This window comes from Uloborus diversus, chromosome 8 (genome assembly GCF_026930045.1).
Source record: "Uloborus diversus isolate 005 chromosome 8, Udiv.v.3.1, whole genome shotgun sequence".
NCBI classification, from domain to species: Eukaryota; Metazoa; Arthropoda; class Arachnida; order Araneae; family Uloboridae; genus Uloborus; species Uloborus diversus.
The window spans coordinates 137815939-137842609 of NC_072738.1; the positions used below are offsets into that span (position 1 = coordinate 137815939).

Sequence of the window (26671 nt, forward strand, 5' to 3'; positions counted from 1 at the left end):
GGGGGATTTTTTCAGTAGTATTGCTCAGTAGTTCATAACTAGAACGAACACATCATATGTGCAAAATTTTAAAGCATAAATATGTCAGCAAATTAGAATAACAGCTAGAAAATTTATTCAAAACCAACGTAAAAAGAGCAAACACCCTGCAATTATTCTTTGTTGAGATTCCTTCAGCTTTGGAAAAACTCTTAATGTTATAGTAATAAAGAAGCCCATCAAAAATTGGCTCAAATGTCTGCTAGATTTACTCTTACATTTAATTTGTTTCTATGTTTTTCCTTTTTCATATGGAAACGTTATCCAAATTGGTAATAAAATTTAAAAAGTATTTTTCTGACATAAGAGATGTCTATGACAAGAGAAAGTCTGGTATGACCAATACGATGGCGGAATATTTCACCTTGTTTTCGTCTGGTGATCTTTAATGACTTAAAACTTTGAGTCGATGGCTGGATGGAGTAAGAAACAAATAAATAAATGATGAAAAAAAAAACAGCAAGCATTTTAAAATTCCGCCATTACAATGTTATTTTCGCGAACTCCCTTTATACTTCTCACGAACCACCATAGGTTCGCGAACCATTGGTTGGGAACCGATGTTCTAATGCATGAAAATTGAAGCCAAATTGAACGAAATTCCTTGCCGTTTCATCGGTCATCAATATTCCTATTATTCATTTAACCGTAATGAGCAAAAATGCTTTTACTGCAAAAATTTGTTTTTCATCTTTTTTATCCCTTCTCTCCAAAACTGTGTTTGTGGAAATTGATTAAAGCATCATATGTACTTTAGCTATATCTATAATACTGCAGATGCAAATACAACCAACATTTGCAAACAACCAACATTCTTTTTAGAATAATTCTATTAGAAAATTTTTGCCGCGAACTAACCAATATTTTTTTTGTATACAGTACAACCTCGATATCTCAAATCTCTCGGGACGGGAAAAAATTTCGAGATATCAAGTTTTTGAGTTATCAAGGTTTTTAAAAAATTACACTAGAAACTCTTACAATTACACACATGTACGCTATATGCATTTATATATGTATTATGAGACCACTTTGAATTACGATTAATAAAGTGGTCTTCAATATTTTACTAGATTTGAAATTTTATAATCGTCGAAAGTGCAAAGGAAGAGATTTTGAAATGAACAACAATTTCAACTTGGTTTTTTACCTAAAAATTTAAAAATTCTTATCTTTAACTAGTAGCTCCCCACATTCAAAAACTTTTCAGCAGCCATTTTGTAGGAGTTAAAAAAGCAGAAAGATGAAAATGAGGAACGCATTTTCTGTTTTCACTTGAAAATTGACTGGCGAAAAATCAACCCCTTTTCCTCAAAGTGGACAACATGTTCGATATAAATGCATAAAGATTTAACTCTGGGGAAAACACAGCACCCCTTTCATACCAACACTCCCCTATTATCTTGCTTCAATCCCCTAATCACAAAGTTTCCAAGAAGAGAGATGAAAACTGGTCCCTGGAACTGATTTTACTACAAAAATTGCCAAAGAAAAAAGACAACTGAAACTTGCTTCTGTGTAAAAATTTCGTCATATCAAGGGTTTCGAAAAATAAATTTCGAGATAACTGTGGAAAATACATAGGGGTTTTATATAAAATGCAGGGGAAAAATATTTTTTCGAGACATCAAGGATTTCGAGATAAGAAGGTTCGAGATATCAAGGTTCGACTGTATAACTAATTCTTGAATTTAAATACCTATTTCAAAGAAAGAAAGTTTCACTTTGTGTTATTTCTCTTGATTGAAACATAATTACATGTTACATTGAAATCATGTGAAATTCGAACGAACTTAAAACAAAATACTTTTATTATAAATCTTTTTGTTAAGAAGCAAAAATATGTTTGTGGAATTAGTGTATTTAATCATTGTATTCGTGATAAATATTTTTATAGCACTGTTTAATATTTATTTAATATTTACTCATTTCTAATGCATGAAAACTTAGTTCCAGTTTCATGGATGCACCAGCCAACCGATGTTGACGCAATTCGTGGAGACAGAGTCATCATTAACTGCAAAGGATTTGGTAAACCTCCTCCAGCAGTCATTTGGTCTAGAACAACAGGTACAATTATTTTCTTTTTCATAAACTAAGATCAAAACAGTGATCAACAAAAAAGACTATGGTATATTTATTATATAATCCGAGTAAGCATATAGAAAGCAATTAGACAATGATTAGTATTTTACAAGTAAATGATGAAGTGAAGAAAATGTGAAGGCTATTTGAGGGAGGTACATATTACCTATAAAGCTATAATTTTGCTTCTTATATTAACTTTCGAATAAATGAAGTTTTTTTTTCACTTTAAAAGCAGGCAGCACAAAATGACATTGAAAAAAAAAAGAATTTTACAGAATATACGAAACAATTTTCTGCACAATAAATTTATTATAATTCTTATAAATAAAGCAAGAGCGTCATTTAATTAAAAATTAAATTGCGATTCGAATGTTAAACATAATTTAAACCAATGTTTTGTAAATTTAAAAAGCTTGTGTGTAATATTCAAAACACTATTTTACATATTTATTAAAGTGTATTTTATTGCGCTGAAAACTTTTGCTTTTACTACATATTTATTTTGAAACATCGATTCGCTCAATTATTGTACTTCGGTATTTAATCAATGTTTTATACATTTAATATTATTATTTTCTTTTTCCAGAAAGTAAATTAGACTTCGTAGCTGTTGCAGAGTCAGCAGAAATAAATGTGTTACCGAATGGAAGTCTTAAAATAAATTCAATTAGTAAAGAAGACGAAGGATTGTATAGCTGCAATATCTCTAATGGTATAGGACATGTGTTACAGAAAACTGTAGTCGTTCGTGTTATAGGTAAGAGGCATTTACTAGCATCTGATATACATTTCGCAAAAATAAAACATGTCTAACTTAAAACAATTTAATATCAAAGAAAATTTAAAATATTAATAATAAAGAGTTATATTGCGTCACTGTTTATTCATTTTATTGATTCTTATTGTTACTTATTCTTCACATTGTAAACAAAAAAAAACTCATTTTATGAAGATTACTCCTTGAAATATTTTATTTGTTATTAATAATATATTCAATGCCAGTGTTAAATTTTAGTTCGTCAGAAAAATCCTTGAGGGCGCTACGTCTGTGTTTGGGCTCTGACGATTTGCTCTGCTTCTCACCATTGTACCACTTTTCAGGATTATAACATAGCGACCAGTTGTATATGAGCATTAGTTACAAATAATTTGCTGTTTTCAATGTTTTTCGAACTTTTGTGAAATTTTCTGTTTTATTCAGAACTCTGTTTTTACATGTAATAACAAAGGAGAAAATGAAGGAAATATGTTTGTTTATGCGTCTGATGTTACTAACCGCAGCGATAACATTGGGTGAGTAATACAATTTCTCAATTCTATATTTTTCTGTCTTAACAGCTAAATGCACTAAAGTTGCTAAAGATCAATAATATTTTCGATAGAATTTAACAATATTTATTAAATATGCTGGTTTAATTTTTTTTAGTAATGATTGAGGAAGGCAACTTTTCACTTCTGATATGTATTTTGCTTTACCGAGATAAACATGCTGCAGTCACAGAATGTTAAAGTTTTGTATGCTAAAAGATATTAAATATAATAACCTTAACCAGACTTGTGTGTTTCAGTTTTTAGCCATAACGCGTGATACATTATTAATTAAAAATCTTGAATAACTATTATCATTATTATTATTACATTTGTTGGTATTATTTAATTTATCCGTTTCAGATTAGAATTAATTTCTACCACTTTAATCTTAATAAAAATTAAAAGCCAATTAATAATGCTCTATCATAAAGATTAATAATATTTTCGTAAATAGATATGAGAAAATTATTTATATTTCAGGTGTCACTGCTTTTAAAATCCAGCCCTTTTCTTTTCCAAAAATCTCTGTGGTCGGAAAACGAGTTACAACTGTATGTGCCACCTCAAGTGGAGGAAAAGTAGAATTCACTTGGTTGAAAAATGGACAAGATCTCATTAAAAATTCGAAAATTACTGTCCGATCATTTCCTGATCTCTCCAATCTCGTGATTGATCCACTATCGGAAGAAGATAGTGGTAATTATACATGTATAGCACATTCGAGAGGCATTTCCGAAAAATATACTACACATTTGGAAGTTTTAGGTGAGTTTATTATATTTTTTAGAGCATAGTACGTTTCAAAAAGAATACTAATATGTTTTCTAAACTACGTAAATAATATTTGTTTTAATTTAATATTTTGCACGTTATTAGCTTACTTTGAAGTGAAGTTTCCATTTTAATTTATTAGTTTGAACTGAATCTGATGATTAAAATGCGCCATTTCGAAGTTACGTACTGAAACTTTGTCAGCTTTTTATTTATTAAGAAAACAATTGTTGATAAATGAATAAACTACCAACGTTTTATGGCACCAAAAAAAAAAAAAAAAAAGTTGGTATTTCATTCATTTAATTTTCAAGCACAAAGGTATTTATTCGTTATTTTATTGTAATGAATTTAATACTGTCTAAAATTGTCAAAAATTGTCGCCTCAAATAACTGCATTTACTTTAACTTGAATTTGAACTGCATTGAACTATATTTCCTGCATTGGTATCAAAACCCAAGAATAATATTTCAAACATTTATTAGTGAAATATATCTGCGTGAAATTTTATCAGATAAAGTAGGTGAGTCAAAGGTGGTCGCAGTTAAGCTTTGATGATTATTCATAATTTTCTGATAAGATCTATGTGGTTGATTTTTTTTTTATGTAGAATACTCCATTCATCTGTAACATATATCATGTGCAATTTTTTGAAGGGTAAAATTTAACTGTTCATGTAATACATTCTCGAAATTGTAGCTTGGTCCTCTTTTGGAGCATAGTAATGACCCAAAAGAGTCGAAAAATACTTTTAAAATGTGGAGAAAAGTTATCGGTGGCAAACTGTTTTTACTTTTAGAAACGTAATGCATTGTTTAATTTAAGAGAAAAATACAAGGAAATAACAAGATACTTTTTTTGGGTGATTCTTTGCTATCACTGCTTCACCAGATCACGATTTTTTTAACGATAGCAGAACACTGTGTTGTGTTTAAAAATAATGTAGTGCAACGGAGCATTGAAATATACCTATATTAGTTAACGTATTTTTTTCCCTTAAGGTGGCCACCGTGGGAACATGTTTATGGTCACCATTTGTACAACGTAAAACTATTGATCCGTTAAATTTAATAGAGTTAAAGAGAATGTGGTTTGAAAGAAAGAAGCAAATTTACGGGAGACGTAGCTGAACTCAAAATTCTAAGAAATGAAACACATGTAAATTACAATATATTTTCACCTGGAAATTACCGACGGATCAAGATGATCTCCTCAAGTTTAGCCATTTGCACTCAAGATGCATGATTCATAATGCAATACCATGGTTTTCTCATAAAAATTATTAATAATTCTACTTTTGAACAGTGGCCTATCTCAGGAACACTGACCACTTTTGCCTTATCAACTTTAGGTACAGATAACATTTTTTAACAGAAAAATAAAATGTTCCAAATTGCTTTTGTTTTTCCAAATTGAAATAAGTATTTGCAATTCTAAACACTTTTCTCCGCATCACTCCACCTTTTAGTATAGAGCCTTAGGATGAATTTTAAACGCTGGGAAATTTATGTATAAAAAATATATATTTTAATACACTGCTATTGTAACATTTTTTGTCGCAGTTCCTCCAACGTGGAAGGCGGCCCCATTGGACACCGAAGCAATAGATGGAGATACAGTTATATTAAATTGTGAAGGAAATGGGAACCCCAAACCGACAGTGATGTGGTCTCGTATAAACGGTAAATATAGTTCTTAGTTGTTTTGTGACTTAAGACTTTCCTCATTGTAAGCGTATGAACTTAAGTGCTGAATCAATATGAAGCACTGAGTCAGTATTTTACTTCGCAAAATGTACTTCTTTTTTTAACGAACGCAAATTTATCGAAATTTAATATCTATAAAGATGTCAAATTTCTGGGCTAAAAACCTTTCGATTAATTACACTAGTTAATAGAAAAGAACCTTTCGTCTCTATCCTGGTTTTAAATAGTCGATTCCTACTAACTTTGGGTCGAGAAAACGAATATGGTAATGGATTTTTTTTTTATTAGAATTTGTTTTCAAGATACAAGACTGGAGAAAGATGTACAGCTACCACACATTGATTTAAAGGTAATGTTAAAAAGGAAAAAAAAATCCTGTGCAATAAATGTTATCAAATAGGTCCTGTTTTATTAAATGATGCTTATTTTTCGGATAGTAGTGGTTCCTTTTGGTTTATTGCTGTAAACGATTCATTTTTTATTGATTTTTGTACGCCAAAGAAGGACCATCTCTTGTAATATAGTTCAGCAGCATTTGGTAAGCATTACCTCAGCCCAATGATCCTGATATCTGCGTTCCATTGTAAAGATATCTTGGGGAAATCTTTCCTCATGCTCACTGGTCATAGTTTTAGTGTTTCAATATCCTGGAAGAAGTGAACAAAATAGAGTTTCAGAGACACATCATTCATCAATGGTCACAGAATTTCTATAAGGATTGCTTGATCAACTGTTTTTAGTCCTCGTCTTCTCTGCTGCTTAAAACATTACACCCTTAAAGGCTTCCTGTGTGTTTTTTTCTCCCCTCACATTTTTTTTTTTTCAAAAACAGTGATTTTCATAATTGCGCATATTTGAAGGGCCGTTAAAAATTCTCTACCTAACCTTCGCTTCAATATATCTTGGAAATTTCCTTCTCAGGTATTGGAAAATTGTCTTTGTTCACAGCTTTCACGACGTTCTTCATTATACCCAGCCATAGCAGAATGGGCATGGATGGAAGTAGAAATGGATGGATCTGCTAGATGCTGATTTTGGGCATTTCTCTTCCCATAATTTAAATTTCTTGAAGTCCATTTCGGTTTTTATGTAGTGAGATTTTCTATCTCATCCTGGGGTCGAAATTTGGAAGACAGTCAGTTCCATGGGGGGGGGGGGGGTGTTTCTATCTGCCACGAAAAAAAAAGCATTAGTGAGAATTCACTATCTTATTTGGCTCTGTATCTTGAAAACTAGAGCTAATCTCAACGTTTTATGGTGATTTTCGTGTTTAGCGAGGCAAAATACTACGGAAATGTAGCTATTTTTGAGCCGGACGCATTTCTGGTGTTGACTAGTGTTATCGAACAATTTATTTGCATTAAATTTGTAGTGCAAAGCTTTGATAGTATAAAGTTCTTTCATTGCTGTAGAAATACAACAATAATAAAAAAGTAATTTCTTAAGCTACTGAGATTAGATGTTTTTAGTTAGCGTGAAGCATCTGAAGAACAAAAGTTTTTATTATCTTTGTATCTTAAATTACTAAAACACTTGTTGAACAAATATTTTCACTATTTTTGTGTCCTTTATTTACCATAAAAGTATCACAGTATCCAACGATCAGATCCTTTTGCTGCTTTATAACTAGATTCACGGAAAAACATTTCAGCGTAAAGAATATATTTGAGAGTTATTTTTTTTTAAATATGAAGATGTAGAAAATTATGTTATACACTGCGCTCTTAAGAGTTCTAAATGGCATTTATTTATCTAAGCCGCTAAGAGCATTCATGTTTTACAAATCTATTTTTTGCTCCTGATTGCTTTCCCGTTTAATAACTTACCTATTGAACTTTTGAAAGCGTACTTTCCCACATTTTTCGTGACGCTGCATTACATTGAATTTATGTTCAACTGAATCCTTGTTTTATACAGAATAATTAGTTAGATATATTTGATGAACGAAGTTTTGATTTCATGTTTATCGTTGATAGAAAAATATATTCAGCATATATTACACTTATTGTACCTCTGTACATATCGTGCGACATAAATCTATACAACAGAGTGCTCCGTTTTAACCTGCAAGACCTTTATTTTCGCAACCGTTAATCCCAGATGTATACTTTCAATGGCAAAAACGTTCAAAATCTGATTCAGGGTTTAGATATTGAAAGCTTGAATCAAAAATAAAAATCAGTAAAAAAATACAAAACTTAACTCTTAGACGGGCCCCAGGTCCCCTAACTTGTATATAGGGAAACAATCTCCATTGAAAAATAATTCCAACACAAAAAGTTTGAAATTAGTACGACCAATATTCACCGAGATATGAAACGCAGCTTTCTGTGACTTACACCACTTTTTACTCGCCTTCAATAACACCTTTGGGGGGAAATGTAGTGGTTAACAAGTGTTTAAAATTACGTGTGTATGATTTTTCAAAGTATTCGAGGTTTTGTTGTGTGTTTTTGCGCATCACTGCATAACATTAGCATTTGTTTTTGAATAACAATGCAAAATATAAATACCTTGTTTTTCTTATTTGGCGACCTGTCATTCTTCTGAAAGAGCGATAAGTTCCAATATCATCTCCTGTATGGTTCGTTAAAACTTTAAAATGGAATGTCTAGTAAAGTTTTGGTCGCACAAATGTGTTAGTAATATTTTGTGTTAGTAATAGTTTTCAATGGAGATTATTTCTCTAAATATTTGTTAGGGGAAGTAGGACCCGTATAAAAAGTTAAATTTCGCATTTTTGACACATTTTTATTTTTGCTTCAAACTTTCAATATCTTAACTCTTCATCTGATTTTAAACATTTTTGCGATTGAAAGTATACATCTAAGACTAACGGTTGCGTAAATAGAGGCATTGCAGGTTAAAACGGAACACCCTGTATAAATAAAACAAAGAATATATATGTGTGTGTGGTTCCCTATACAAATCCACAGTTTACGTCGGATCTCGACCAAATTTGGCTGGAAGGTACTTGGGCATCCGAGAAGGAACGTAGGGTGGTTTTCGAACTCCAAAACAGAACCGAACCGTTCGAATTTTAATTTTAAAGCCCGAAAATGGCATTAAATGGGTCTTTCTACCCGAAATAATCATCCAACCAGTTCAATTTTGGCGCCTTTCGAAATCCTGGAAAAAATACCCAACGAATTCATTTCTTTCGAATTTTGAAAAGAAAAAGCTGTAAAATCACCAGGAAAAAATTAAAAAGCACTTTTAAGCCTAATGGAACTCTATTTTCATATCGAAAACTATCGTTTGTGCGATCTCATTTCAAATTAGCGTTCAGAAGGTAGTCGTTTTTTTTCTCAGTTGTGACTAAATAAAATTTTGTTTTTGTTTTGAGATAAAAATTTTCCATTTTGATTATTATTTGGCGATTTATCTTTCTTTTTTTTTTAGGATTTTAGTTGTATTTATGGAGGGTTGCGTTAAATTTTTTCGGGAACTTTTGATTTGCCCTTTTCTTTCTTTGAGAATGATTATTTTGACGGGAAATTTTGTAGTATTTTTTTTCTCTGATTGAAGCATGATTGTTGAACATGCGTCACTTGACATAACTTATATTTTTGAGGTAGGACGTGCAAAGCCGGGCAATGCAACTAGTATTCAATAAAACAGAATAACGAAGGCATTACTCTAAAACTGAGATCGCAAAAACTTTAAAACTTCGTGGAACACTAAATGAAAACTCTTATGTTTACGGGTCTATAATATGAATTGATTTACAAAAAAAAAAAAAGGTTAAATACATGTATACAATAATAATAATAATCAAAAACGTTTAATGTATAAATGCGAAATGCAGTCATTAAGGTGACAAAGTTATAGAATTTAATAATTAAATATTTAATTCATTCAACTATTATGTACATTTTTGCAGTGATATTTATTCTTGTTTTTTTTAAATAAGTTTAAACTTTTTTTCTCCAAAAATTTAACAATATTTATTCAATTTTTTTTCACTAACCACTAATGATCAGCGGATAGCAAGTTAGTGACTTCTGACCTAGAAAGTAATAACTAAATTCAATAAGCTAATCATGATTAAGAAAATGTATATTGAAAATTTTATGCGTTTTCTGTATCAATTGTAAAATTAATTTAACTATGTTATTGATTTTTTGAGCGCGATATTTGGTTTCAGCTCATTTCACAGAATTAAGGTGTAGGGGAAGGTTGCCGTCTATGAACCACATAACACTTTTCAACTTTTTAGGGAGTAGTTCTGACTCAAAATTTATATTGACGATGGGAATAATTACTAAGTATATCTCCCTTTTAATAAAAATATTCACTTTTATGTTAACTGTATTCAACAAAGAATAAAAATTAAAAAGAAATATTTTAGCATGTGTTCCATTCATGGGAACCTGTTGCTATGGATGGACCATTGAGTTTCCATCGATAGACCACATTCTAAAGTAAGAAAATCAAGCCGTAAATTATAAATAATCATTACAGGAGATAAACAAACACTACAAATTATAGTAAGCTGTTCAAAAAGAAAAAATAGTTTTTTTTTTTTTTTAAATCAGAGAAGAACATAAAAACCCCTCAGGACTTACACAACACAGCTGTTTTCACCACACCTCGCTCGCCACTTGATATTTTCTCACATGTGTCTTGCTCTTTTTTTGCTAAAATTTCATAAGGCCTCTTTTCAACAAATGAGAATCTTGTTTCATCCAGGTTTAAAAATTTTGATCCACAAAGATTTTACTTGACGACAAGGGTTTTGCTATAGCACGTTGCATGCCCTCCGTTATCCATTGGCTTTATTTCACTTATTTCGGTATTTTTCTCGAACAATAAACGTATATGAAACGGTATTTAAATTTACTTTAACAAATACGGAATCGACTACAAAATTTTTTAAGTTGAAAATACGATAACCAAGGGGAGTTTCCAAAACTTATTTAAAAAATATTTTTTCATCATTATCACACTTATTTAAAAAGATTGATCAATTATTGAAGATAATTGAGCTGAAACTTTAATAATATGTATAAGATTCAATTAATAAACAAGCTGGTTCATTCATAGAATCACCTAGTGGTTCAATGATAGCAACTGCGTCATTTCGAATGTTCCCATAGTTGTCACTGCTGTGACGATTCATGATGAAGCTTTAAATATTGGGAATTGTATTTGAAAATGAACTCTTTCAAATCAATATTCCCGTTTAGTTGTTCAGTAATATTCAAATCATGCAAAAGCAAAATGTAAATGTCAATAATTAGTAAGTGAACAGTATAAATCCTGTTTGGACATTTTACAATATGATGTATTGGTTCAAGCTCCTTGATGGTTCTGCATTGGATTGTTTTAAGATTAAAGAATACACTAAAACTGATTTCGTGCCTGAGAAAACTCTGGTGGGGAAAATATCTTCGAAGTCCAGTCAAATTCCGAAACGTTACTGGTTGTTTCCGTGGAACGTTTCAGAATTCCAGAGGTTTTCACCTATTTCCCCGTAAGATCAAGTATTATCGCAAAAAAGTTTCCTGAATTGCTAAAAGATGCACGAATGAAGACTTCTCACTGGTTTGAAAGATATTTTTTGCTACCAGTTTAAAGATTGACTGAGCGTGTTTATTAAGTGTATCTGCTTTAGCTTGATTACGGCCCGGTCATATTGACTAAGCCCTCAATGTGAGCAAATATGTCACTGGTTAGCTGCAGTTTTGCGAGGCAAAAAATGCCGGCAAGAAATATGCTTGGTTCTTGCATGCAATTTTCGTGTAGCTTTGGCCATTGTTGCTCTAATGCTTCTGGAGCTTTCTTAGTAAATCAGGAAGATTCTAATCAAATACATTAAATGTATTGAATTTGTCTAGAAGGTTCATGAGTGGCTTTTACAGGGGAGTTTTCCCAATATTTCAGAAAGGTTACTGACTTTTATCAGAAAACGTTCCTGGTTTTTGTATGATATATTGCTGGTTGAAATTAGGCACATCAGCTGCCTATTATTTTCCAGGAACATTTCTGAATCGTTTTTACAGTGATGGAACCGGTTCATGGATGGCAACCTTCTCCTATTTTGTGTGGTATTTCAAGCATTGAATTAAATTTTATATTGCGAATTTTTAATAACACAATACTCAATCTTTGCAAAATATGCGTTCTAATATCATGCAATCCCTCTTTTTTCACAGGTATATCGTCTGAGATAAGTCTTCAGCAAAATACTCTCCATCGCATTTTGGAACAAAACGGCAGTTTAATTTTGAAAGACATCGACAAATCACATGAAGGAATGTACAAATGTAACGTTTCAAACGGAATTGGTCATCCGTTGATTAAGACAATTTTGGTGAAAGTAATCGGTACGTAAAAGGAAGCATATGTATTTTACATGTTCTTATATTTTTATTATATATTTTACATGTTGAAGGATAAACTTTGAATACTTCTGTAGTAATTTTTCGATCTTATCAATGAGATCTTTCACGCAAATTAATTTCTGCAGCCGATAATTTTATTCGTATTTATCCAATGGATTGTGACTTAAATTAGAATAAAAAAGGAACTATCAATCGGATTTTTTTCAAACTGGTCTATAAACATTTCCAGTACCAAAAATAACAAACGGTGAAAGTTTCAGCCAAATCTGCCGGGTAGTTTTTGAGTTCATGGATGACATACAGACAAACATTCATTTTTATATATATAGACTAACTGGTGGAGCTTAAACTCCACCTAATTTTTGATCCATTTTTGTGTTTTAGACGAAAATATGTTACAAGCTCTTATATTTCTATTTTTTCTGGTCATAATATTAGTTTCAAAAGGTATTTTGATTTATTAAAGAATATTTTAAAATTAGAATAACTCACGTGTATGCAATAAAAAAACATTTATGTAGAACAAAGCCTACAAATGAGTTCTGCCACGTGTTTCGTAATTACAAACAAACCATTTTTCAATGTGAAAGAAATAAGTTGAAGGGATACCCGACAAAGTTTTTGGCCGATGTTATTCAGATGTTAGGCTTTGCTCTATTAATGTTGTTTTTATATTAGATACTTTCAGTACAAACGCAGTGCTTTCATTTAAGTACAGATGTGATTATTAACTTTAATTAACGTAACGCTTTTAATCATTACTTTTTGTGTATATTGCAGCTGCATCACTTAAAACTACAAGGTTGCAAAGATTTTTCATTTTCTTCGAATATTAATAAACTGAATTTGTGTAATACCTTAGATTTTAGATATTCATCGTATGGAACTCTACGTTAATACATTATTTTTTTCTGTTCATGTACGTATTGATCCTTCCTTATATTTACGATACCTTTTTTCCTCCTAAGAACAATATTAAAATACAAAAACAAAAATGTTTATTCTCTTTTATTGTCATACTGTTGTTATTATTTTTCGCTTAGCAAATCTGTGTATTTCTAAACATGGAGCTTATTTAACTTAATATTTAAGTCTGAACTTGTAAGTAGAAATGGTTACTTATGCCTTTAGTATCATTAAGTCTACTTCTTAAATGTCCACATTTTTTCAGAAGTTATTGTTAGTACTAAATTTTAAATGTTGATGGCGCTACTGTCTCCAAATATGTGGATGCTGTGTATAGATGACGAATAAAGCTCACATACGCCATTGCCTCTTTTACACCGTATTGAATGCGTTTCCTTTCATATCGTTCGAAACATGTATCAAGATTTTTAGAGTAAGTTTTGTATTTTGAATTTAGATTGAAATAGTGAATTCTTTTGAGGAATTATTTACAATAAAAAATGACTTCAAGGAAATTATGGTCCATACAAGATCCGATTATCTGGAAGTTTTGCTTCATGTGGATTATCCATAGCTCAGGTAAGGTGCTTTTTTTTTTTTTTTGCTACTATGTTATTTTTAAGTAATTATTGCTTAATTTTGGCTATAGTTAATTATGTAAAAGATAGTTAAATGCCTTCAGAGTCAAAAAAAAAAAAAAAAAACTGAGATGCCATATCAATGACAGTGAAAATATAAAAACTTTTTACATATCGTCGCCTCAGAGCAACAGTGGAAAATCTTTATGTTATTCCTGGGATTAGATGTCTTAGTATTGCTCTGAGGTGACGATATATAAAAGGAAATCATTTTCAAGTACTATTTTTAATTAAGTAATCCTTAAAGCGTCTTTCTTCTGTTGGAGAAGTCAGATGTTTTTCCATTTGTTTATGCGACTAATTTGTGAAGCAATATCTAAGAAATGAGCGAGAACGTTGAACATAATGGCACTACATTTAAATTTAAATGTTAAATTTCAAAGATGTTTTTTGAGTTTGTGGTTTGTCATAGGTTAATCGAATAATAAATTTATCTCATTTATCGAGTTTCGACGGGAAAAAAATATTTTTCTATTAATATCTGCATATCTAATAAATAATTATCTATTAAATAATTCTTACCACGTTTACGAACAAAATTTCTGTCAACCAACTGTTTCTGATTTTAGTTTGTTTGAAATTAGTCAGTGTTAAATTTTAAACTCAGATGTATTTGTAAACCGAAATTTCCAAAAATTCCGAAAATTTTGGGTTGTCGTTTTCGAAAATTTGGGGCTAACAACACATTCCACATTCTAAAACTGAAAAATTACCTTAAAACAAATCTTTAAAACGGTTTTTCTCGATGATTTTTGAATTTATATTTGAAGACTTTTTACGGTGGGGGGGGGGGGGGGAGGACTAGCTTTCTCTCATAGTTTCCAAAAACTTCGCACTGTCTTCAGAACATTATGCTTAAGTTCATTATCATCTTTGTTTTAAACGCAAGCAACTTTTTGTGCTTAACCATAGATTGATAGTTATTCTTTTTATTTTGTTTTATTTATTTTTTTTTTTTTTGTTTATTTTTAGCAGTAGCTCTTGAACACAGAAAAAATTCATTGAATACATTGTGCATAGCACCCTCAAGCACACTCAAGCATAATAGCACACTCAACGCACACATAAATCAGAGCGCAAAATGTAAAAATGGTAAAAGATAAAAATATAAAATATAAAAATGTGAAATGTAAAAATATAAAATTCAAAAACGTTAAAATTGATTATTATGTGTATATATGTATGTAAATATTAATAAAAGGTTACTTTTTTTCAGAAAGCTTAAAAATACAGCCTTTTCTGTTCCCTGCAACTGCTATGATTGGTCAAAGAGTAAGTACAATGTGCGCTACAGTTACTGCTGGAAGCAAAATGAACTTTCAGTGGTCAAAAAACGGAGCTGAAATCGCTAAATCTAATAGGATACAAGTGATGACTTTTCCTGAGATATCCAACATCATAATTGATCCATTAAATGAAGATGATAGTGGAAACTACACATGCATTGTCTCTTCAAACGGAGTATCTGATAGTTACACAGCATCACTAAATGTATTAAGTAAGTCATTACTAAAACTTTAGACTTTTTTATTGCGTTTTTACACAGCTGAAATCTTTTCGGAAACTAATAGGAGCGCATTTCTCTACTTAGATTTAAATGAAAGCATATCTTTACTTACGTTGGGTTTCTGATACAGTTTGGCTTTCTACATTTTTTTGTGTGATCACCACAACATTAAAAAATAAATAAATAAATAAATAAACACATTTTTTCAATAAATTCACTAATAACGAGTGTGCAAAGTATTTTTTTTTCTTTTTTTGTAGAGGTTATGTATTATAAAAATATATAATTATAAAAATGTGTGTTAGAATTTCTATGCATTTCGTACTTTTAAATTTAAAACATTTTCAGATAAGTATTTTGAGATTTAAGTATTCCCTTATTAACTTTATGTGAAGAAAATTTAGTAACTGTAAAAGTTAACAATTCGTAACAACTTGGGAAAGAATTTAGAGTAAATAAATTTAACTTAAAAATTAGGATTTTATGCTAATGTTATGTTTAATTTTTGTTTGGAATTTTAATAACTTTTTATAGTTCACAAAATATTTATTACCAGAGGAGTTCAAGTTATTTTTATTGCTATTGTTTCTGAACAGTTCCTTTGAACTCATTTTAACCTTTTTTTTATGTCATATGTTCATCATCAGATTACCGTATTTCATTCTTGTTGATTGCCAATTATTTTTTATCAATAGTTCCTCCTTCTTGGAAATACAAACCGAAGGATGAAGAAGCAAAAAATGGTGAAAGTCTTTTCCTTGACTGCCATGGGCTAGGAAAACCCGCACCTTCAATAAAATGGTTCAAGCTACAAGGTGATTTTAAATATCTCTGTAAACAGAAATCGTTAATAGATTATGAAACTACTTTAATCGTTCCAAACGTATAATTTACTATAAAATAAAGTACAGTTTCTGAGCAATTTGTTGCATTTTAGCTTTTAATGTTCAGATTAAAAAGCATGCTTTCTGTTTTAAATGTAGTATTTATAGGTATATTCAAATTTTTAAAACGGAAGTACATTTTCTAATATCTATATTGTGGTAAATCAACTTTCAATAAATATATTTATAAGAGTACTCATTCAAAATTTGTTGACAAAATTATAGGTTCATAGTTTATTAGTAGCAAAAAGTGTGCCTCAAAATATACAAAAATAGTTATTTTTAATGAAAAAGTCTAAAAAGAAGAGGACAAAAGTAAAGAGTACCAGGGACAATATATGAAAAAAAGAGAAGAAAAAAATAAGTGTCAAAAAGAGAAAACAAAATCAGACTATGGAATGTAAAATATAGGGAAAAAAAGGTCTAGGTAAATAAAAACATTAAAACAAAATAAATAATAAGAACTAAATAGCAAAAAAACATTTTAAAAGAAATTATGTTTTGTGGTATTAAAACTTTCAATGTTAAAAAAATCCTGTTTTGAAAAAAATAAAACGGAAATTACTTTTTCTACCTTATGTTTTTTGTATCATAAAATGCACTTAGCACTACATGTCCATTCATCCGCAATAAAACTGTGCAGATAAATGTAGCTCCATTTCAATGTAATCATAAGAGATATGTGAAAGTACGTAAAATAAATTAATGTATATTGATGACGATATTAATTGAAAGTTTTGTATTAGTTGCGGTACAGTTAAAAAGGTCAAGCTATTGAACAAATAATGAAAATCAATTTATAGTTTCTGTATCTGAAGGAGCCAAAATGTAAAACTAAAAGTATTATTAGAACAATTTTAAAAAAATAATAATTTGAAGGGTAACGTACGCAACTAAAAAACATGAAGTAAAAGTTTATTAAGCTTTGTTTAGATTTTTACTAGCGTAACTGTATGAATAAGATATTTCTGATAAATAATTCGCTTGTTTAATAACTTCTTACAATCCCACAGGTCAAGACAACGATTTGATTGCAATTCAAAGTGAGAAAAATGCTATAATACATTCGAATGGCACTTTGGTAATTAATAATATAAGCAAGGAAAGCGAAGGCTTCTACCAGTGCATTGTATCAAACGGAGTGGGCCCAGAGTTGAAAACTGACATCAATATCAAAGTCATAGGTGAGATTTTTCTAGAATGTATTTGAAATAAATAGTTTAAATAATATCAAAAGGATAACTAATAGATGCGGAAAGAGCATCAGTAAACAAATGTCAACAATTTTGAGACGAGTCAAACCCTAGTTATTTCAGGGATATGAGTTTAAATACTTGGATCACCTGTGGATTGAAATTGGAAGAAGAAAATTAAGATGTAAGTATGTTTTTATCTTATAATTTGAAAATGAGTTAATGCATGAATTCTACCACTGCTCTTACCTTTCGTAAAATTTTATATTTCTATCAGATTTTTTATATGCTTTATACTAAAGATTTTAGTAACCCTCCTTATTTCAGGCAATAAAGGTATAGGCGAGTACCAACATCGCACTACTATGAGAAAAAAATGAAGATGTAAGTATATAAATTTTTAATATTATATTCATGCAATAATGCACTAATCAAATCTACATTATTAATACTTTTCACTTGTAAAAACGTCATGATGTTTTTTTATTAGTTTTATGCGAAGCAGTTTAAAATAAAAATGTCTAATAACAAAATTCCAGTTAGTTTACCAGAAAAAGTTCAAAATAAATCTTATAAAAGTTTCACAATCTAAAAGTTGCATCCTAAAAAATTTCAAAGAACAAAAATATTTAAAAAAGAATAACCCTTAACAATTTTATAACTTGTACCACTCTGCACAAGAGGGCGCTGTAGAGTAATACAGGTAAATTTTGGGATGTAAACCAGACTAGCGTCTCCAGTGATATCTTGATTTTTGCGAGTGTAAAAACCCCTTCGTCGAGGCAAAAATACGTTCTGAAAGCAGAGCAATAATAAATATATTGCGTTTAAAATTAATATTAACATGTCTTCTCGTATTCATTTACTATCCCATTTAAGTGTGCTATTTATGATTACATTCTTAGGACACTCCTTTGGTGAGTATATTTCTAAACATCCATTATAAACAAGTGACGGTAATGATGAACTAAATATTATTTTCAATCACCTCATTGAAATTGTCTATATTATTTTATATACAGTATGAAGTATTTCTATTTATTTTTACCTTTCCTTAGTTACGATTTTCCTTGTAGTTTTTTCCCACATGAGTTATTTGAGTTTGAATGCAATGCTATTGATATTTAATTAAATAATTCATAGTTTAAATATGGACTTTTTTATACATAAATATAAATTTCATACCGATATATTATTCAAATTTTAATCATTTACTTATAATACACTGCTTAGACAGTCTATAATTGCAATTTATAGCTTTTTTTATATACAAGCATGCGTTTTTGGGTATCACAAACATTCTTTAATTTAGACGTATTAAATAATCCAATCTCAAACGTTAATAAAACTAACGTTAGACGTTAATATAATTATTTTTGAAAAATGACTTTTTTTTCTGCTTTTAAATAGGTTTCAGTCAGCGCAATATTTTTTAAATCTTTAGTTTTGTATGGTTTATTGCTTGTTATGTTGCGTTTATTGCACCATACTTGTGTTTAATTTTTATTTGATTTATAAACAAGTGCGTGACGAAAATGTTTTCAGTGAAAAATATGTCATCTGTAATTTTCATTTCCATCAACTTCACCACAAATTCTTAGAGTTAGTAAGTGTTTCAATTAAAACAATCTAATTTAAAATATTTTAACTGGTAAAAAATGCTATTTTGTAAAATTCACAACTTGCAACTAATTGTAGAAATTACACTATATTTTCAATGTACGGAAAATGAAACCAACGACAAAAATTTTAAACAGATGGTTTCAACCAGTCTTCTTCACAAAAATATTCTGTGTCCTATAATATATTTACTAACTTCTCTTACTTTTGTCCATGGGTTAGGACATCCCTTGTTCTGTGCCCCAGTTTTTTATCACAAAATCTTGTTGCATTTGTTTTGTTTGATTTTTTTTTTTTTTAACTTTTAGATACGTGGAAAATTCAACCCTTCACATTCAGCAACGCAAGGGTTGGCCAAAGAGTGTCAACGACATGTACTACCTCTGGAGGAAAAAGATTAACCTTTGAGTGGCTTAAAGATGGGAAAAGTGTCAAGGATATTTCAAACATTAAAATCATATCCGTATCAGATGTTTCAACCATCATAATTGATCCAGTTGCTGAAAGTGATTCGGGGAATTACACCTGTGTGGCGAATTCGGATGGCATGACAGATATGTACATTGCATCCCTCAGTGTTTATGGTAAGATAATATTGTTTTTTTTTTCTTTTTTCTTTTTAAATTACTTGAGGGGAAAGTTGATGTTGCTCTGATTTTTCAGATTACCATGACGACGGTTGTTTTTAATAGTTATTTAGAGAAGTAAATTTTCATCGTCGTAGTTAGAAATCGTCTGTGTTTAGATTTTATTCATATTTTTCAGGGCTTAACTCAAACAGACATTTAAAAAAAGGGGGGTTGTGTAAAATTACGTGTTTTAAGGAGTGCATAGGTGTTTAAACACCTTTGCAGATGAACTTAAAGAGAAAAATTTTATCTAAATACAAAATTTCCGGATTACTAATTTCCATCGTTTAAGATTGATGAGAAATAAAAATACATAACGTTATACGCTGTAAATAATCTTTATGATAAATGTATTGGTAGATATCGGCCATAAAATCTTCATCTTTATTACCGCATCCTAATCACCATATCTTTTTTTATATGTTTGCATCGCATTTCCCATTTTAGAAAATACCAAACCTAATATGATGGGTGCACATTTCTTGACCATTTCCATTCTATTCCATTTGTAGAAACAAAAAACACAACGAATAGGGTCCTATTACAATTCGAGATTGCGAAAAACATAATTTGAATTCAAAATGTCAAAATTCAAATCAGTTTTTTTTTAAATAATTTTGCGTTAATCCAAAAGCAACACTGATAAAAAAGGCTTAAATCGTATGAAATATCATAATACACTTGTGATGTAATAGGTATGTTACAAACTTTCTAGTGTTGATGCACCTAAGAATTCAGAATAAGAAAAAGAAAGGTTTGGAAACAAATGCGTTATTTGAACTCTTACATCAGGGTTATGCGCAAGCAAAACAAAAAATATGTTTATCCATAGCTTCTAAAACTTGGTACTTTACCAATATTGTCTAAAACTTGCTAAGAAATATAATTGAACTGGCAATTAAATTTAAAGACACGGCGTTGTAGTGGTTAGGCATTGGCATCTTTTGCCGAAGGTCACGGATTGAAACCCGATTCCAGTCGATGGGTTTTCAAGGTGCATAGCCACACCTGCATCAGACAATATGGTATTTCAAACATCTCTTCAGTGTTTATTTGACTTGGATAGGCATGACTCATTACTTTATACTTTGGACTTGGACGAGAAAATTTTCTTTTAGTTCATACAAAAAGAAAAATGCTGAAGTTTTTGATTTATTAGTTACAAGTACCATTGCATTCCGCATGAGCAATTTTTAAAAATAAATGATTTAATGTTGAACAATTCATTTTATATTTAATCATTTTTTAAATCGAATATTATAAAGTATTTTAAATTCCCTAACTGAAATAGGCATTAAAAGAATTTAATGTTTCATATTTTTTTATTTTTGTTTGAAATATTAAATGTTTATCTTACTTTGTAGTTCCTCCAGAATGGGTTAACAGCCCGGGGGACAAGGAAGCCCTTTCCGGAGAAACAGTGATTATTCCTTGCTCTGCCACAGGAAAACCACAACCTGTGATTTCATGGGGCAAATTCCATGGTAAGAAACGTTTTTATTTCTTAACTAGTAGTACCAGCACGGCTTTGCTCGTAGTAGAAAATTCAAGGGTCATTTGGTTCGCTTGTAATTTACAAACAATGGATGATGATTTTCTCGCCAATATGCTATGTTAATTTACCAGTGCATTTTGTGGTAATTCGTTCGGTGCAGAAGAATCAAGTTTACAAACGGTGGTAAAAATGAAATTATAGAAAAGAACAAAATCGAATTTTCAAAAAATCGCTTCGTGGTACACACTCCTATGCTACAAATTAATTTTGTGCCAAATTTCATGAAAATCGGCTGAACAGTTTAGGCGCTATGCGCATCACAGAGATCCAGACATCCAGACAGAGAGAGATCCAGAGAGAGACTTTCAACTTTATTATTAGTAATGATTCAATGTTCAAACTAAAGATATTGAAACCTAATTTTGTAACATTTAAATGAATATTTTACCTGGAAATATACATCAATGCATTTAATCACTTAGTCGAATTTTAAAAAAAATATGAAGCTTATTTTATTTCATTAAAGAATCAAATTTGATTTTTAGAAAAAAACCATAAAGTGTAAGGTTTTCTATTAAAAAACAAGTTTTTTGAGTCAGCATAATGCAATATTTATACGAAATACATCGACATTACTCCTTAAAATTATAGTTAGATAAACAATACATACATTATGCAGCATAAATATAATAAATACAAGCATAAACGATGGTTAATTTTATATGCAAAAAAAGATGAAAACAACGTGAACACGTTTAGAACACAAGCTGAGCCTGACTCTGAATATTTACTTACCGACAGATATTTAAGTGATAGCATGACATATAGAGCCACGTTCTGTGAGGTGCCTGAATTTTGTGAAATTTTTTTTTAATATTTAAAGTTTTCTGAAAGTGTTAATGAAAGAAAACTCATTTATAAAGAACAAGAAAATTTTCATTTTTCACATAATGAAAACTTTAGAAATAGAGCATTTTGGCTTCCAACTTATCTCGATAAAGTATTTGTTAAACATGCAATTGAAACGTAATCTGAATTTCAAAGTTTTGTTGAATTTTTCTTTAATAGAGACAAAAAATATTGTTAAATGTATGTGTTAATAAAATGATATTTTTTTCTATTTTAGATATGGATGGGAAGTATCACGTTCTATCAGAGTCAGTTTCTGCCACAGACCGAATTTCACAGTTAAAAAACGGATCTCTTCAGATAGACGATATTTATAAAGACGATGAGGGTATATATCAGTGTAGAGTCTCCAATAATGTAGGAATGGCACTGGAAAAATCTGCAAGCTTGCGTGTGATTGGTGAGAAATAAAATATTTTTGTGCAACTGTATGGTCGAATTTTTTCTATAATGGACATTTTTTGGTTGAAGTGCAATTTCAAGTGGTACTTATAAGAAATATTTTTAAAAGTATTATTATATCAAAATTGGAATCCATAATGTTTTTTTCCTATTTATCTTGGTTTTCAGAAAAATTCAATGATAGACTTGATGACTATAATCGGGGCAAACCTAACCTGGTAGCATTGTGAACGTTACGCAGATCCAAATCACAGCATTTTTAATCACAATCGGGTTAGGGTTGCCCCAACTATAGTTATTATAATGCTCTTTTAAGCTTACTTTTTGTTGATAGTATCTCTGTTTTTTCTCAACAGTATTGGTATAACGAGAATTCAGATTTTTCTTCTTTTTGTGTTTAGATAAGTTACACTATTTTCCGTAATTGAACATGTAAAGATATATGCTTGTATCCAACCCAAGCAGTTTAGTAAACGTTGTTTTTGTTTTTATTCATAAATATTTTGTTTCAGTCTTTTTAAATTGGTGTTGCTTTTGTTCAGAAGCTTATAAACAGTTAAACAATTATGATGTTGACTATACTTTAAAATCAAAGTTTCAATTTAATGCTACGCAGTTTCTTTGGGAAATGCCATAAGCGCTTGCAATTTAGAGCGTAATGATGTTTTTTTTAACGTGTTATACTGCCAAATTATTCAATATTTCATTTTAAACTACTTTAATAAATAACTTATGTTTAAAACTCCAATAGAGTTCACATTATTATTTTGGATATACGTTATGATTAACTGATAAATAACAATTTAATTTCACATTGTTTTGTGTCATTTTAAATGCATTTGATTCCATCTAGATTAATATATTGTTTATCTTTCAGAAGAAAAGTCATCCTTTTATTTTGAACGGTTTCATAAAAACGATAATAAGACGTTAGTAATTGGTGAGTCATTGGTGAGTAATTGGTGAGACACCTTGAATAATCAGTTTAATGTTTCGTTATTGCATAATAGAGGATATATGTTTTAATGAATTACGTGTATTGATTATACATGACTTCATCTAAATGAATTACGGAACATGTTAGGTAACTTTATCTTGATGATTGCGCCATTTTTTATATGTCATATGACTTTAAAGTAGTTTCTTAGTTCTTCTGACTTCGAAAATTCGCGTACTATGGAGGGTAATTTCTCATCAATATTCTCTTTTGTAATACATTTGAATTCATGTACTAATAATGTAATGAATCGTTTCACATTTCGAATGAACGAATTTGGTCTTATTTTTCTTATTACCGATAAGACTTGGAACTGTTTTTCCTAACTACGCTTACGTGAAATAATAAAGTGTGCGTTTGTTACGAATAGACTATTTCAAAAACGCCGATTTAGAACACTGGGGCTTTGGCATTGAAAGGTTTAATTTTAAAGAATCAATCAATTGATAACTTCTTTGGAATCGTTTTATAATTACTTTTTCCCGCAAATGTGTACTATACAGTATTCTTATGTTAGTGAATATTAAAACTATGGAATGGATGTTTTTTTTACAAAAGTAAAAATGATTATTTACTCCAATAATAATGCATCACTTTTGTTCAATTTGTTAATTATAAACATTTGCAAATATTTTTCTTCTTGAGCTTCTTTACATGCTTTGCGAAAAAAATAGATGAGTTTTGCGATAAAGTTGCTGAAACCTTGCTTTAAAATCAGTATTTAATGAAATTCAGAGTTCCTTTTTTTCTACGTTATATATTATTTTAGAAAATCTAGTTGAATTTAGCAATATGCGTAACTAATGTTGATAAAGACGATGTCTTGTTCAATATTTTGTTGCAGTGCATTTAAAATATTTTGTTTAACTTTTACTAACGAATATTCCACAAATTATTTTGAAGGTATATACGAATGCTTTCGGAATTATTCGAGTAAACCACTGCAAGCAACTTGTTTTTAGCTGATCATAAATATTTTGTCTTATTGCTAAGAATATATTTGTTCTCAGGTTTTTAAAGTAAATTTGCAGATTCATGGTGTGTCATGCTTTTTTTTTTTACATCTCTTCGGCAAAGATCTAAAGGTTGGCGATTTCTTTTATATTTTTACTTTCATTTTAAAAAATATAAGAAATGCTTAGCAAGTACCTAGTGTAGTCGTATTCAATTTTTTTATTTGCTTATTTTTTAACAGTTTTACTTAATGATTTGTAAATGTATTGTTTTCAATTCAACAAAAAACAGCAACATTTTGAGTCAGATTGCATCTGAACTACTATTTTTACACTCTCAATTAATTTAAGCTTGCCTATGTGTATTCGAAAGCATTTTCCCCCTTTTTTTCAACTTGGTGATATCAATTATTTTATTGTTATTTTTTTCTTTAATATTATTCTTCAAAAAGTATAAGAAACATACTACGCGAAAATTCTAATTCCAATTTTGGACGATACGTGGCGCTCCTATACTGTGTATAGCACTAACGACAAAATACATATAGTAGCGTTTTTTGCATCTTTTCGTTTGACTTTGCTGCTCGAATTGCATCTCGACGTATACATTTATTAACTGGATAAGTTGACTGCGCTAATAAGTTTTATTTATATCACTTGAAAATCTCTGAAATCATGATGTTTGTATGGAAGCAGAAGCTGCATATTGTATTTATTGTAATCCTCATGACTCTGAATTGCTGGAGCTACGAAACTGGTGAGTGATACAATTACACAATTATAATTTTACTATAATTTCTTGTGAAGTTTCGAAAGTTAAAAGATACTTTTATTTTCTTTAAAATGCATTGAGATATTATTCAAAGAACAAAATTTACTCTACCCAAATATATGATACAATTCGTTACTTTTATATATATGAATATGCAGAAGTATATAAACCCTTTCTGAAAATTCATCTCAATAATAATGAAGTAAAGTTGTAGACATTTTGCTTTTGTGCAGTTTTGAAATTGCTTGTGTTTGAATCAAATTGCAAGTCCGTTTTTCCTTCTTAAATCTTGTACCAAAGATAAAGTGAAATTTTAAGATAAATGTTGAAAACAAATAACTTAATTGAAAAACATGAACAACTATAATTGCATTGCAGTATGTGTTCTCTAAGTAATGAGTTAAGCATTAACTGTTTAGAAGTTATTACATATTTCCATAAAAAAATCTTATATTTAAAACCATATTTTACATATGTACATTGATATTTATAATAAGGAGATTTTTAAATTTTTATGGAAAAAATATATGGCTTAGTATTCATTTAATATAGAGCTATTCGCTGAGAAATATTTTTAAAATGAGTTCAACTCAATATGCAATCAGCACATTAAACAACTTATAAAATGCAATCAGATAAAACGAAGTAGTTTAAAGGGCTTTCTTTCAAAACATATTTTATATTTTCAAGAAGAGTGACGCTTTTCAGAAAAAGAGAATAATACAATTTTTCAGATCATAAAAAAAAAGATAAATCATAATACTACTCGAAAAGTATGAACCATTCTGCAAATTCAGAAAAAAATTTTTACTAATTTCTTCTAACTGTGTAGTTTAAATTTGCTATTTTTGTGGACAATATATTACATGTCTTGCCTATTTTTGGTTGTGTAAGTTATTTAGTTCTTTTCTATTTCTTTTATGTTTATAAAGTGTTAAATACAATATTGATTTTAACATTCTCGTGCATTCTGACATTATTTATTGCTTAATTTTTAGGCACTCCAAAGATTCAGCCGTTTCTCTTTCCAAACCAAGTTATATCAGGAACTAAAACTAGCGTTACTTGCACAGCAATATCAGGTGTACCTCCTATGGAGTTCAAATGGTATAAAAACGGACACCCTTTGAAGATGAACCAAAAAGTAAACGTAAGAACGTACAATGATTTTTCAATGATATTTTTAGAAGAAGTTGATCAAAGTTCCAGCGGAAATTTTACATGCGAATTACTGGGTCCAACCGGAGCAGATTCTTATACAACATTTCTCGAAGTAAAGGGTATGTTAGTATCAAAGTTTCTTATTTTTATTTTACGAAAAACATATTTCTTCATACGAATAATTTAGTTTATATCATTTCAACTGTTGATTTAAAATCCGTTATTTTTGCAGTTACTCTGTCTTGTATCATGCGCTAAAGAATATTTTATTTGTTGATATAAATTAAAATTGAAATCCTTTGCTTTAGTTTTACTTGTGAGAGTTTTCCTTATAAGCTGAAA

At 29.8% G+C, this 26671-nt stretch overlaps 1 protein-coding gene across 1 annotated transcript in view; it reads left to right on the forward strand.

Moving 5' to 3' along the window:
• Positions 1-26671, forward strand: part of LOC129228626 (hemicentin-1-like) — a 217860-nt gene that overhangs the window by 95616 nt on the left and 95573 nt on the right. The window contains exons 30-41 of the mRNA XM_054863307.1: positions 1990-2109; positions 2714-2884; positions 3919-4203; positions 5773-5892; positions 12075-12245; positions 15024-15305; positions 16010-16129; positions 17212-17382; positions 19320-19595; positions 21005-21124; positions 22262-22444; positions 26167-26448. Coding sequence (XP_054719282.1) covers positions 1990-2109; positions 2714-2884; positions 3919-4203; positions 5773-5892; positions 12075-12245; positions 15024-15305; positions 16010-16129; positions 17212-17382; positions 19320-19595; positions 21005-21124; positions 22262-22444; positions 26167-26448 — 2301 coding nt within the window. The remainder of the gene's footprint in view (positions 1-1989; positions 2110-2713; positions 2885-3918; positions 4204-5772; positions 5893-12074; positions 12246-15023; positions 15306-16009; positions 16130-17211; positions 17383-19319; positions 19596-21004; positions 21125-22261; positions 22445-26166; positions 26449-26671) is intronic.